General features: G+C 35.0%; 1 protein-coding gene across 8 annotated transcripts in view; it reads left to right on the top strand.

The window, feature by feature from the left end:
- Nucleotides 1–15,476, top strand: part of VEZT (vezatin, adherens junctions transmembrane protein) — a 62,201-nt gene that overhangs the window by 24,318 nt on the left and 22,407 nt on the right. For 4 of the 8 annotated variants that reach the window (XM_045553211.1, XM_045553207.1, XM_045553214.1 and 1 more), the window contains exons 2-6: nucleotides 553–684; nucleotides 4,139–4,228; nucleotides 7,319–7,494; nucleotides 10,171–10,446; nucleotides 14,114–14,263. In XM_045553211.1, coding sequence (XP_045409167.1) covers nucleotides 553–684; nucleotides 4,139–4,228; nucleotides 7,319–7,494; nucleotides 10,171–10,446; nucleotides 14,114–14,263 — 824 coding nt within the window. Of the gene's footprint in view, nucleotides 1–552; nucleotides 685–4,138; nucleotides 4,229–7,318; nucleotides 7,495–10,170; nucleotides 10,447–14,113; nucleotides 14,264–15,476 lie in introns of those variants that run through there. The other 4 variants (XM_045553212.1, XM_045553208.1, XM_045553209.1 and 1 more) reach the window with 3 other exon arrangements.

The raw sequence follows: 15,476 nt of genomic DNA, 5'->3' as shown, positions 1-15,476 counted from the left end.
TATCAGGTGATAATCAACCTGATTCTATATCCTTGCAATTGTAAATTGTGCTGTGACAAATATTCAGGTGCAAGTGTCTTTTCTTATAAAATGACTTTTTTTCATTTGGGTAGATACCCAGTAGAGGGATTGCTGGATCAAATGGTAGGTCTACTTTTATTTCTTTAAGGAATTTCCAGACTGTTTTCCATAGAGGTTGTACTAGTTTACATTCCCACCAACAGTGTGTGTTTTCTTTTTTTACTGCATCTGCATCAACATCTATTGTTTTTTGACTTTTTAATAATTGCCCTTCTTACAGGGGTAAGGTAGTATCTCATTGTGATTCTAATTTGCATTTCCCTGATGATTAGTGATGTTGAACATATTTTCATATGGTTTTTGGCCATTAAATGGCATTGTATTGTAACAGATAATTCAGTTCTTATAGAAGAAGCCTTAAATAAATTAGATATACTAGTCATGATAGTGAAGTTTAATATTGAATTTGGCCTCTAAAACTTTTGAAATAGCAACAATTTTGAAATTTGCTTTATTTTATGTCTCTTTCAGAATTCTCCACTTTATCAGTACTTGCAGGATCTGGGACACACAGACTTTGAAATATGTTCTTCTTTGTCACCAAAAACAGAAAAATGCATGGCAGAGGGACAACAAAAGCCTCCTTCAAGAGTCCTACCAAAAGTAAGAAAGCATGCTCATTCTTTACAGCTTAATCTTTCGTTCTTTACCTTACTGACTATTCAAACTGCTTTTCCCCTTACCCTTATAAAAAAACAAAAACCACCTCATAAGCACCTTCCTGACCTTCCTCACACTGGTAAGACTATCTTACTTTATCAACTGTTTAGATAAATATGAAGCCTTGCTGCTTGGGAATATTTTGTGGGTAATTTATATCTGGTAAGGAAATTAATATGATTGAGAATTAAAATATATTATTTGCTTAAATATTGACATCCAGAGAGAATCAGGAAAGTATAATAAAATGTTAATGAGAGCCCAACTAATAGGAATCCTCTATTAACTGGAATTTTTTTTCTTTAAATCTTTTTTCAAAAGAAAGCACAAATTATAAGAAAGCAAACTAATATTTCTTAAACATAGTTTCAAGGGTATGTATGTAATGGAGTGTGGGTATTTTACCTCAATTTTTAATGCCTTTTCTATCCACAGAATTATATATTTTTATATAGTAAATATCTCATAATTGATGTCCAGCATTGTGAGGCTGTGATATTGGGAGAATATCCATTATGTTCTATAAAGTACATTTAATAAATTCATTTATGTTCTGTTAGCCATATTTACTAAAATAAGAAAATATTCCAGTACATTTCAGTTTTAACCAAAGGAATTCTAATTAATAGGAAAAAAACAGATTTCCTCATTCTTTGAGCATTCTAGTTTAATCAGTGTTTTATTATGAGACTCAATTACTATTGGAAGGAGGCATTTAAAGCTTTCAACTAGTGATTTACTCCATTGTGATATGGAGTGAAAGCACGGATTGGCAGAAGGATCCTTTCTCCTAGTCTCACAAAAACACCTAAAATGTGAGTAACCAAGCTGGCCCATTTGCAACAGCCAAGTAAACATCAGAGAGTTTTTTGTTTTGTTTTGTTTTTTTAATTTATTTCTTTTTCTTTTCTTTCTTTTCTTTTTTTTTTTTTTTTTTTTGAGATAAAGTCTCACTCTGTTGCCTGGGCTAGAGTGCTGTGGCATCAGCCTAGCTCACAGCAACCTCAAACTCCTGGGCTCAAGCAATCCCGAGTAGCTGGGACTACAGGCAGGTGCCAACAAGCCTGGCTAATTTTTTCTATTTTTAGTAGAGACGGGGTCTCACTCTTGCTCAGGCTGGTCTCGAACTCCTGAGTTCAAGTGATCCTCCCGCCTTAGCCTTCCAGAGTGCTAGGGTTACAGGCGTGAGCTGTCAAAACAGCCTGGAGAATTTTTTGGCTAACACCCAAAAGGTGAGAGTTAGGAGAATTAGACCTCACATGGATCAGAACCAGTTTGGGTCCTCCATACTTACCATTTCTTCCCATGACCCTTTCAAGTATGTTCCTGGGAAAGGTTTTGAAAGAAAAATCTAGGTATATCTAATAGACTATCTAATAGGCTATTATAGATTAAAACTTGGATTTGAGATTACTTGGCAACACCAGACAAAGAATAGCCAAGCGATGATCTTGGGGCAGGAAATGGGCATTCACTTCTAATTTTTTATTTTTTTTTGTTTTGGTACAAATCTTGGTTTTTAAAGTATTTAATTCTTGTCTTTTATGACAAGTATCTTTATTTATAGAAATGTGTATAAATAAATGAGAATTTAAAATTGCATCTGCTCAGAAATTGAGGTATTGTTCCTCAATAGCACAAAAGCACAACCAGAGGATATTTTTTAAAATTACCATATGTCTGGAAAGTTTGTTTTATCTTCATATTGCATATTTCTAAGACAACTTTTTAACTGTATGAGCTATATTTTTCTAAAATAGATTTTTTTCTAAATCTGGGGACTGCTAAATTTTAGCAAGATTGGTTGAATTATTTAGTTCATTCTCAGGGAATATAATTTTAGAATTGCTCCCACAATTCTGTTCAAGGAGTGAAGTATTAATTATTTTCTTTGAAAAGCAATTTTTTATATGATATAAATTCTTTTTTTTTTTTTTTTTTGAAACAGAGTCTCGCTCTGTTGCCTGGGCTAGAGTGCTGTGGCATCAGCCTAGCTCACAGCAACCTCAAACTCCTGGGCTCAAGCAGCCCCCCTGACTCAGCCTCCAAAGTAGGTGGGACTACAGGCGTGCACCACCATTCCTGGCTAATTTTTTCTATTTTTAGCTGCCTGGCTAATTTCTTTCTATCTTTAGTAGAGACGGGGTCTTGCTCTTGCTGAAGCTGATCTCGAACTCCTGACCTCAAGTGATCATCCTGCCTCAGCCTCCCAGAATGCTAGGATTACAGGCATGAGCCACCACGCCTGGCTATAATATGATTTCTTGATGAAACAGTCCTTAGCGTTAATTGCCCTCTCTTTCCTAACTTTTACTTTTGTATGTGATTTTTGTTAAGTATTTATTGAGTAGTCTGTCCTAGTATTCCTACCATGAATATTCATTCTCTTTTTTTCTGGTCTTTTCCTGTGATTATTCTTAAAGTTCTTTCTGTAAGGTTTTAGCATTGGGCCCTCTTCTCAACTTGGTGCCTTCCTGATCCATGTTATCTACTTCTTTGCCTTCATTGGTCACTTACACCCATTCTCTAGGCTTTATTGAGTTCCAAATGCTTATTAGCCATTTCTATTTTCATGTGTCCCAGGAAGCTCAGATTTGACATGTTTAATATAGGACTTCTTTCCTCAGCCACCCCCAAAATAAACAAACAAAAAATATGTTCCTTCTATGCCCAAACCACCACCCTCTCAGTCATCTTACCATTTCCCATCACTCCTGCATTACTTTGGTCACTAAGTGATATATCAAAGCAACTTCTATGTCTCTAAAATTTAACCCTTCTTCATTATCATTTTTATATTCGTTACCTAGTTTTAGACCTTTATTGTAGTTAAACTGAATTATTAAATATTTTCCCAATCATGCTCCTTGGCTGTAATTATTCTTTTGGCTATAACCTCTTAATATTTGAGAACTTGGAGTACCCTGTGTTTTCATTCTCAAATAAATACCATAGTTATCTTGACATAGGTAGTGTATAGTATTCCAAAGATAAATGGGCTGAATCAGTAGGACTTCTGGTTCCTCTGATTTTTAAAAATCAGATTTCCAGTGATAGGTATACTAGAAGCCTAGACTTCTCCTCTATGCAATTTATCCATGATACAAAAAAACACTTGTACCCCCTACATATACTTTTAAAAAAATCAGATTTGTAGGCCTCATTACAAATCTGTTCAATCAGAATCTTTAGTTTGGGGGCCCAGGAATATGTTTCTAACTAAAATCTCCAGGTGATTCTGATGTGCAGTTAAGAAGGCTGAGACATGTTGACAAAGAGTATAACAATTTTTTCTCCCTTTTTCTGATAACAATTCTGATTGATTGGAGGTAAGTTAAGTTTTTCTGCTGTTTGGGTATGCTTAATAATCCTATACACTGTCATTCATCTCCTTCAGCAAGGCATCCTGTTAAAAGTGGCTGAAATCATCAAAAGTTGGATTTTTTTTTCTCAATGCAGTAAGAAAGATGACTTACTTCACAAGTTGGTAAGTGTTTACTTCTTTTTGTCACTTTTCAGTTCTCCAATTTATTAGTGAGAGAATTGTTGAAGCAGAATTTGTTTTGTTCCCAATTTGAGCAGATTGATTTTTATTAGAAATTTTTTAGTAACTGGGAACCTTTTAATTTGGCTTATTGGTATTGTTCATAGCTTTTATAAGAGATTCTTAGCCACTTAGAATGTAATATTCTGGTAGTTATTAAAACCTTATTTGTTAAGATTACTAATTTAGTGCTACTATCTTCCTCTATTGACAGGTATTCCTCTCAGTAAGGAAGGCAATATATTCATTAGTGGGAACAGTTCAATCTCATAAGACTGATAAATCACAGAATTTCCCAAAGATTTGAAATAGTCAACATTGAGGGTCTTTGTGATACCTGTGAGGCTTTCTTTTTTTCCTACTTTCTGCTGTAATATAACTCCAAAGGTGGCATACTCCAACATTCTGACATCCTAACAATACAAAATCCAGGGAGTTCAGCTAGCAAATTCAAGTTATAAGGTTCTCATGGCTCCCAGAAGGAGTAATCAAGTTATAAGTAAGCAGATTTCAAGATCCTCTGTTGGCCTGTGACCTTAAGAATTATCATTCTTGTAAATTAACATTTGTAAAAAGATGGTTTACAAAGTGCTTTCACATTTTTGATTTGGTAATTTGAACACTATAAGATTTAGTATATTTCACCAGTGAGAAAGCTGAGGTGCAGACAGTTCAGTTTGTTTTAATAACTTAATAAGTGAATTATTCAAAACTGTTCAGACAGAAAGAGATAGAGCCAGAATTTGAACCCAGATCTCCTGGTTCCAGAGCCCATGCTCTTTGCACTATAACATACTGCCTCTCTGGCTTGAGTATTATTATTTTTTGACTGACTAAAATAACTTTTTTAGCAATCCAAATTGTCAAGTTCTCTGTTCAGGGTTGCATCTTTGTAGAAGGTGTATTGAAAAGGTCAGTGAAGTGTCTTGTCCTCTACATAGAATGTCATCTTTATCCAGGTGCAGCCATCTCATTCTTCAGTGATACTAGGACCGTGGTAAGGTATATGGACCCATCATACATTTTTCTGTGGTTTAATCATAGTCTGTGTAGGCCTGGTCTTTTTTTTTTTTTTTTTTTGGAGACAGTCTCACTCTGTTGCCCTAGCTAGAGAATAGTGGCATCATCACAGCTCACTGTAATTTCAAACTCCTAGGCTCAAGCAATTCTTCCTCCTCAGTCTCCCCAGTAACTGGGACTACAGGTGCTGCCTGCTACTATGCCCGGTTAATTTTTTCTAGTTTTTGTAAAGACGGGGTCTCACTCTTGCTCAGGCTGGTCTTGAACTCCTGGCCTCAAGCAATCCTCCCACCTTGGCCTCCCAGAGTGCTAGGATTACAGGTGTAAGCCACTGCGCCCAGCCAGGCCTGGTCTTTTCACTCTTGGCTCTTTGTCATTGGCCACATGTTTCATGTTATGTTTCACTATAATATAGTGTCAGCTTCTGTATGCATCCCCTTTGTGCCTGTATTGTAGAGAATTGTAGGAATATGTACCTAAGAAACAGTTTACTATTAAGGGAACAAGGAATTGCCCAGTTGGCTTTTGGCATGAGATTACTTGACTTTTTCCCCTTGATTGTGACATATTTAAAATTTTTGTTAGCTATACAGATATTGAAGCAGGCCCTCTTTCCTTTTATAAAAATATTGGCAATTGTTCCATGATATCTGCACATTTTATTATTCATTTTTATAGTACTTTTCTTAAAGATTAATAAAAATTCCTTTATAGCAACTATGATGATAGTGGTAATAGCACTTTTTAAGTACTTTTTAGCCCATAAAGTGCTTTCACACATGTTATCTCATTTGATCCTCATATCAGCTTTATGAAATGCACTGTAATATTAAAAAGTGTGTAAGATCATTGAAATATGTTGACACATGAGTAAGTTCCCTTCTCTGTCCCTTTAAAAAAAAATAGAAATCTCTTAATTTTTTAGCTGTGCCTTCTCATACCCTTTTCATTCCTTCTGGGAAAAAAATCTTCCTAAGATACTTTCTCATGCCTTAGGTCATATTCCCTATTTAGATCATTTAGATCATAAACAGATCTCTATTATCTATCAAATGAAGTATAAATATATCACTTCAGCATTAAACAGTCTGCATAATTTGGCCCTAACCTACCTTTCCAGCTTTGTCCACCAGTATTTTCATCAACAAACTCAGTCTTCCTTTTCCTTCATTCCATGCTTATTCTGTATGTCTATGTTTGTGCTATTATGCTGTGATGGAATTCTTTCCATTTTTTCCCCAATCCATTGGAATCTTTTCAATAAGTAGTCCTAGCTTTTCCTTAAAGCTTTCCCCAAAACTTCAGCCTATTGTATCTCTTATTTTCTGCATCAATTCTCTCCATGAAATCATGAACTCTTTAAAAAGAGTGTAGACTTGTATGTCTTCTTCATTTTTTGTGTCTTCAGTGTCAAGCATGGTGCCTGGCTTATAGAAGATATTCCTTAATAGATGAATAAAAGGAAGAGAAGGAGGAATAAATGAGCTGGTATATGTGAAGGCATTTTGTAAACTATAAAGTGCTATGCAAATGGTAGTGTGATTTTGCATTACATTCCTTAAACATGTATTTTTAAATATCTGAATGTTTATTTTTAGAAGACCTTGATCCTGCTAACATAATTCTTAAATATTGGCAATATTGTTAGAGTTTCAGGGGCAGCATCTTTTATGTTATAGGATTATATTTTCCATGTTATATCCCAGCACTTTAATTAAGCCTAACTAGACAGGTTTATTAATCTATAATTACTTTACATCTCATTATTAAAAATTTATATTTTACATCTGATGTCTCAGTGTCTACTTGAATCTTTATTGTTTCACATTTATAGTGAAAATAAAAACCTATCCATCATACTGAAGATAGATTGGACTGTTATTTCTTCTTCTTGGAGTCTGTTCTGAAAATATTAATAAATACCACTAGATTTTATTAGTACATTAGAAGCTTAGCATTTAGTGCAATATTATGTACGTATTAATACCTCTCTTCTGGTATTTTAATGGCAAGGATATTGGATTTCGACTTGACTCACTACATACCATCCTGCAACAGGAAGTCTTATTACAAGAGGATGTGGAGCTGATTGAGCTACTTGATCCCAGTATCCTGTCTGCAGGACAACCTCAACAACAGGAAAATGGACACCTTCCAACACTTTGCTCCCTGGCAACCCCTAATATTTGGTACTGTCCAGGAAACATCTATCCTTTGGCTGCTTACATATAGAATATTAGCAGAGGAAATCCATCATCATGTTGTCCATTGTAAAGACATAAACATTCTATACATTTAGCATTACAACTGAGGTAACAATATGCCAGAGGGGGGAAAAAGGTGCCTTTCTAAAGTAAATGCTATTTAAAATGAAGGTGGGGAAAAAAAATCCAACTGGATTATTATGTACTCTCAACTCAGTAAAATTAGTTCTGTGCTTGCCAACCCAATAAACAGGTATAACGTACCAAAAAGAATCTCTCTTACCCATATACCTATGTACATGTAAACCTAGCCAGTTCTTTATTATTAATAGATTTTATCATAACCATATTATAGAGACCAAGAGTAGGATGGGACATAGGTGTAGATAGCTGATTCTTGCTGTGTTGGCTGAGAAGAGATCATAAGGAACATAATTTGGTGATTCAGACTATCTTAAAACTTCAGCCACTTAAAGTATTTGGTTCTTAATGGAGAAGTCCTAGGTCATAATCTGACCAAAAAAAAAAAAAAAATGAATGAGTAGTAACAAAGGATCATATACAAAGAATTGTTGATGTCTTCTTCTTATTAGAGTTTATTAAATTTGATAGATGAAGGAGGAATGAAGTAGTGCGCTAAATCACTGCTCAAACTTGTTCAAGTTATACCAGCAGCTACATTCATTGGCCTCAAGGTTCTGGATTTAAGTCTTTCCTATCACACCAACAAATGCTTCATATTGTAACAGGTAGCAAAGTATGGTATTTTCCAAATTTGCAGTCACTCAGATATCATCACAAGGAAGTAAAGCATCTTATCCTTCAAAAACATAACAGTTTAAGGAGCTGCTAGAAGGAACCACAGGTTTTAAGAACATACTACTTTGCTTTTAAGTTTCCTTTAGCCACAAATGTGATCAAGCAACTATGACACCTATATATGCTTTTAGAGTTTGCTGTTAAAACATAAAAGTATATGATGAGATTTTACTTCATGATATTACCAGTATCATCTAAAAAGTTAAGCATTCTAAGGGAAATTAGGGCAAATATTTATTAAGAAACATTCTTACATGTGACTTTCTTTGCAGTAGGATGGATTGTAACTCTCTTCAAATATTGATGTTTTTCAGCTATCCTCAGATACATCCCGCCTTCACTCCCCTCTTGCTTATATATACACATTTTCCCCAAAGCCTTCATGGCTTAAGAGTTATATTTTAGTCTATTAGATTTGTAATTGACCTGAATAAAAAAATTTTGTGCATATTTTTACTTCAATTAAAGCTGAATGAAAGTATAAAGCTTGTCCATATCATGGTCTATGGTAAGTATGTATATTCCAAATTAGTGATGATGATTATTTAAAATTAGAGGACTTTATTCAAAACAATTGCTCATCAAGTATATATTATTTTTATATTATTTCTAATTAGAAAAACGAAGTCTGATTTTAGGAAAAAGGAATTCAAAATATTTCTGAAATGGTATTTTTACTTTTAAATCTATACAATTGGATTTTAAAATCTACAATTTTTGCATATTAGGTTAATGATTCCATATCTTTTATATTCAGAAAAAGCAGTCATTTTACAAGATAACATTCTTTTGTATTTATTATCATCATTTTTATTATATATGTGTCATTAAAGAGAAAGGTAACAAACAATTGATTAGGGGTCACAAAGGAGAGGTTGACTAGAATTAGAGGCAGCCATTTTAAGCTTTTGGTAAAATCCTCACAGAAGAGTTGGTATCAGAGGAGAGTTTGAAGGAGTAGGATTTTGGTACTAAATATGGGATTAACACCAGACAAAAAGGAAAAGAGAGGGAGAGATGTCCTGGTTTATAGTGCGTGGAGGCTGGGATTCACAATTGACTCAAGACATGGTTTGGTCCAGCTTTTTTTTTTTTTTTAAGTGACATGGTCTTGCTCTGTCACCCAGGCTGAAATGCCGTGGCATGATCATAGCCCACTGCAGCCTCGAACTTGTGGGCTTAGGTGATCCTCCTGCCTCAGCCTCCCAAGTAGCTGGGACTATAGGCACTCACCACCATGCTTGGCTAATTTAAAAAAAAATTTGTAGAGATGGGATCTTGCTATGTTGCCCAGGCTTGTCTTGAACTCCTGGCCTCAAGCAATCCTCCTGCCTTAGCCTTCCAAAGTGCTGAGATTACAGGCATGAGCCACCGTGCCTGGTCGGGCCAGCTTTTGAGAGGTCTTGTAGACTGAGCTAATGAACTTTGATTTTATCCTGTAGGCAACAGATGATTTTTCTAGTTGCAGACTATATATATTTAGAAAGTGTAGAGGCCTTTTGTTGGTGCTTCTTGGCATCAGTCACCAGCTACAGAGAAGTTCTTTGAATTTATTTTGTGAAATCACCTTTACCTGGTTTGAAGACACCTATTTCTAATGTCCTTTACCTAAACTTATCAGCTTAGATTTTAATACCAAGCACCATTGTCTAGTTGATATATATTTTTAAACTATTTCACATTGCATTCTTAAATGTCATATTTTTTAAAGTTATGCTTTGCAAAGAAGCTAGCATTTTATCTATTTCATTAAACCTAAATTCATAATTGTTTTTACTGATTAAAGTAACTCATCTTTATCTAATCTGATGGATATCATTTTCTTGGTTTCTCTGTTCCTAGGGATGTCTCAATGCTATTTGCCTTCATTAGTTTGCTCATTATGTTTCCCGCTTGGTGGATTGTATCTTCCTGGCTAGTATGGGGAGTGATTATATTTATTTATCTGGTCGTAAGAGCTTTGCGATTTTGGAGGACAGCCAAACTACAAGTGACCCTAAAAAAATATAATGTTCGTTTGGAAGATATGGCAGCAAATAGCCGAGCTTTTACTAACCTTGTGAGGAAAGCTTTACGTCTCATTCAAGAAACTGAAGTAATTTCCAGAGGATTTACACTGTGAGTTCATTTTTTTATTTTAATTTTTAAATGAGTCTTGTCTACTACATAGTTAAAGGAGAGTATTTATTACCACTTTCATTTCTTTATTGCATTTATAGGAAAAAAGTGGATTTCTTTTTAGCTTTGAATAAAGTATATTAACTGCTAAGTGAAAGATTAAATATATTATGTGCTAGATTTAACATATAGTATAATTCTGCTTATCTACTTTGAGAAACCAAAGTACTTTAAGAATCATGATTATTTCTGTATATTACCATGTGATTATATGAGAAAACGTATAGAGGGTGCCTAACCCTGAACCTAGCATGCAATAGTTACCTAGTAAATGCTTGCTTCCTTTACTCCCTATAAAATGCCCTCTTTCCCCAGTTTAAATGATAGATGTATTTGATATAAATTTATTTTTTAAAATCTTGACATGTATTAATAATACTCTTTAGGTAAATATTAGCAGATGTTATGGCACTGATACTCTCAGAATGTCATGCAAATTGTGATGTTTCACATTGCCTTGGGAAATTAAATATTCACCAGTCTAGCTGTAAGTATATTAAGCTACAGGATATACTGGCTACTTAATCAATTATTAAAGGGAAAGTTACATTTATTGAGTACCAACTATGTTCCATATGCTATGCTCGTCACTTTTTCATACACTTAAAGGCATACAATTGTAAGTGGTAGAGCACTTCTATTCAAATCCATTCCATCTGACTCTAAAGTCTATTTCCAATATACTAGGCTGTCTGCTAAGCACTAACAGATGACAGTTGTACTCTGGTATATTTAATAATTTATATAACATATATAACCTTTGCAATCTATAGGTGAGAGAAAGTAAGTACATGGTAAAGGGTAATCATTGCTCTTAATTAGTTGTATCTGGAAAATCATGAAAAGGGGGAGTGAAGAACCTCTGGTAGTCATCTCATCCTTTGCTTTGCTCAGCTCTAGAACACTACTTACACAATCTTGACATAAACGCTGTTTCTGGAAAATTATGGAACAGAGAATTAAAATAAATTCCAGGAATCATTTTGTTCTTCACTCTGTTATGTTCTATACAACAATCCCAGGACATTAAGAGGGATTTTATAACTTCTCTTTCTGCTCAATTCAAAGTATAATAATCCTTAGTATCTGTTGACATATTTGTCCTTCCATTAGCTGAAGGCTGAAGTCTACTTCTTGTTGATAGAGGATAGCACATTTTAAGTGGTTTGAGTATCAAATTTTAAAAGTTAAAAAATCACAAATTAAGTAATAGCTCCTTTTCATTTTAGTGAGAGGACCAACTGGTTAAGCAAAAAGTGGCTATGTGTTAGTAAAGTTTAGGCAAGTGTATAGGATTCTGTGCCTTTTGTGGTTCTCTAATGTATACACATACGTATGGGATGGGCATGAAGAGGTAAAGTTGGCCAGTTAGACATGATTCACCTGCAAATTATACTTTCTACCCATTCAGATGGCAGACAGGCGGAAGAAGTATTAGAAGAAACTGTGCTTCATTTGTCTTTATCTAACTGGATAATGGGTTGAAAAAAATTATGATGAATAATCTTGAATCATAATTTTTTAGAAATATTTTCAGTTTTTAAAGCTGATTTACTAAAATGGAATACAAGCAGTAGTGTCATATATTGAAATCATGAATGCTATTTGTTTGTGCCTCAATTTGCCGTCTTTTAGTAAATAATTTAACCCTTTTTTTGCATTAATTCCCTTGTTTTAAAATAAGCTTGTCATTATCCTCTGCTTTTTATAGGGTTTTTTGTTTGTTTGTTTTGTGTTTTTTGCGTTTTTTAAGAGACAGGGTCTTGCTGTGTCACCTAGGCTGAAGTACAGTGGCGCAATCATAGCTCACTGTAACCTTGAACTCCTACACTCAAGAGATCCTCCTGCCTCAGCCACCCAAGTAGCTAGGAATACAGGTGCATCCCATATGCCTGGCTAATTTTTTTTTTAAGAGATGGGGTCTCACTATGTTGCCCAGGCTGGTCTCGAACTACTGGTCTCTCCCATCTTGGCCTTCCAAAATGTTGGGATTACAAGTGTGAGCCACCGTGCCTGGCCTTTTTGTAGATTTTTTTTTTTTTTCTTTTTTGAGACAGAGTCTCACTCTGTTGCCCAGGCAAGAGTGCAGTGATGTCATCATAGCTTACTGCAACCTTCAACTCCTGGGTTCAAGCAGTCCTCCTCCAACCTCCTGAGTAGCTGGGACTAAAGGCGCGTGCCACCTTGCCTGGCTAATTTTTTTATTTTTTCTAGAGAGAGATCTCACTGTTGCCCAGGCTGGTCTTGAACTCCTGGCCTCAAGTGATCCTCCCACCTCTGCATTTGGCCTTTTTGTAGATTTTTAATGCCTGGATATATTTTTGTATGGTTTAACATTTTTATCTTTTTTTTTTTTTTTTTGAGTCAGAGTCTCACTTTGTTGCCCGGGCTAGAGTGCCGTGGCATCTGCCTAGCTCACAGCAACCTCAAACTCCTGGGCTTAAGCGATCCTACTGCCTCAGCCTCCCCAGTAGCTGGGACTACAGGCATGTGCCACCATGCCCGGCTAATTTTTTCTCTATATATTTTTAGTTGGCCAGATAATTTCTTTCTATTTTTAGTAGAGACGGGGTCTCGCTCAGGCTGGTCTCGAACTCCTGACCTTGAGCGATCCACCCGCCTCGGCCTCCCAGAGTGCTAGGATTACAGGCGTGAGCCACCGCGCCCGGCCTGGTTTAACATTTTTAAAGTTTTGAGTTAGATGTCTTGTTTTATATGTTTGTGGTTATAGTTCAAGAAATTTACAAATGCCAATGTTTTGTTTTACTATTGGGAAAGGTTATTGGTTAGGTAAAAAAACTATTATCTGATAACTATGTAATATTTAATCATGTGTATTTTCAGCTATAAAACATAGTACATTATATGTCATTGTTACAAATAGGTACTCCCCATTAATCGTACGGAAAATGCCATGAAATGTGCTTCCTCTTGAACAGTTTTGAGAGTAGCTATGCTACTACATAGTAACCCTTACTTTGCCTTTCTACATGCATTCCCCTGCTGGCCACTGGTCCTGTTATCTTTCCGCGTCCCCTACTTCATTTTGAGTAGGTAAGTGCCAGTGGCAGCAGGTGGGTAAGTAATTTTGCCCTACTTTTATGAATGTACAGAATGTATTTCTATACAGTATTTTTTCTGTACAAGTGACCAAATATATGATTAGTGAACATATATAAATGTATAGTAAGAATGTGATAGTGTTTATAATTAAGGCCTTCATACTTCCTGCAGATACAGATTTTGAAAACTGAATGTAAAGTATTTCCACGTTAGTAGATTTTAGCAGATAAAGTGTCTATGTAAAAAAGATGCAAATTTTTAGTAAATATTCCTACATTTCTGTTATATCTCCACTAAAATTCATTGTTTCCCCAAATCAGAGGAAGCCTTTACTCTTTGAGATGTTAATTTTTTATTTGTCTTTCTTCTGGTGGCTATATATGTATCAGAGAAATTACTATATTATGAGACCTGAGTTGACATAATCATTTTCTAATGAAAATCATGAGAAAGGAATTTGTTTTCTAAGTTTAATAGAATTGTCAATTTAGGAAACAAAGACTTTAGGACACCTGTACAGTTGTATCACATTTTACTTTTCAAGTTTGCTTGACAGGGTCAGTGCTGCTTGCCCATTTAATAAAGCTGGACAGCATCCCAGTCAGCATCTCATCGGTCTTCGGAAAGCTGTCTACAGAACTGTAAGAGCCAACTTACAAGCAGCAAGGCTAGCTACCCTATATATGCTGAAAAAATATCCTTTTCTGTCTTTACATGAGAATAAGCAATGTTTCCAGAGTCCTGAATATAGATATTATAGTTGCATCCTGTAAATGTTAACTATAAATTGAGATTGCCTTTTTTGAAGCTAGTGTCTATCATCACTTTTATTTTAAAACTGGAAATGCATTCTAGGGAGAATGATAATAACAGACAGGAAGAAAGTTCTGCTCTTGTGTAGCTCATTTTTAACAAGGAAAAGCTTGAATTCCCTCTCTTTAGTGGTCCCAAGAATAAAGTAGAAAAGCCTGGCTTTGCTAGGTCTGACTTTTTTTTTCTTTTTGAGACAGGATCTTACTCTGTCACCCAGGCTGGAGTGCAGTGGCGTGATCATAGCTTATTGTAACCTTGAATTCCTGGGCTTAAGTGATCCTTCTTACTTTGGCTTCCCAAAGTACTGGGATTCCAGGCATGAGCTACCATGCCCAGCCAAGTCTGACATTTAAAAAAGTTTCTGAACAGGGCAAATTTGTATCATGACATGATAATAAACTGGCAACAGGAAATCCTTCCCTTTTCAAAAAACAAACAGGCTCTACAGATAGATTTGCTAGGTTCAAATTTTGGCTGTTATCAGTTACTGCTTAGTGACCTTAAGCAAGGTTCTTAACCTCTCTGAACTTTGCTTTACCCATCTTTAAAATGGGAATAATAACATAATCTTCCTTATTGTGTTTTTGTTAAAATCAAACGAAATAATGCATATAAAGAGTATATAATAAGCCCTCAAAGACTGATAACAGTAAGTCTGTCACTTAAATTTACTAAATCAAGAAATTAGTTCTATTAGCCAAAAAATAAAGGCATATAAGATCTTTGTTTTAGTGAAATGAAAGGCAAAAAGACTACTTTGTACCCTTAGTATGTTGGGTACTACAGCACTGGTAAATATAATACTTAAATTTTATATAACGCTTTATGTTCTATTATTATGTCCTTATATATACCTTACTTGCTAGATTCTCTTGTCTCTACTTTGCAAGAAAACTAAAATAGAGGTTAAGTGACTTGCTCAGTGTCACACAACTAGTAATAGATTGTGTCTTGACTGTAGGACTTACAACTTAAAGCCTTTTCTATATATATACTTACTATATTAGGCTACTTCTTTGAAAATGGAGACAAAGCATTTTAATTTTCATTAAGAATTTATCCATTTTGTTCCCCCATTGCCTAAATGCCTTCCT

Source organism: Lemur catta, chromosome 6, assembly GCF_020740605.2.
Source record: "Lemur catta isolate mLemCat1 chromosome 6, mLemCat1.pri, whole genome shotgun sequence".
NCBI classification, from domain to species: domain Eukaryota; kingdom Metazoa; phylum Chordata; class Mammalia; order Primates; family Lemuridae; genus Lemur; species Lemur catta.
Note: the sequence above shows the minus strand (reverse complement) of the source record. Positions and strands in the feature narration are given on the sequence as shown.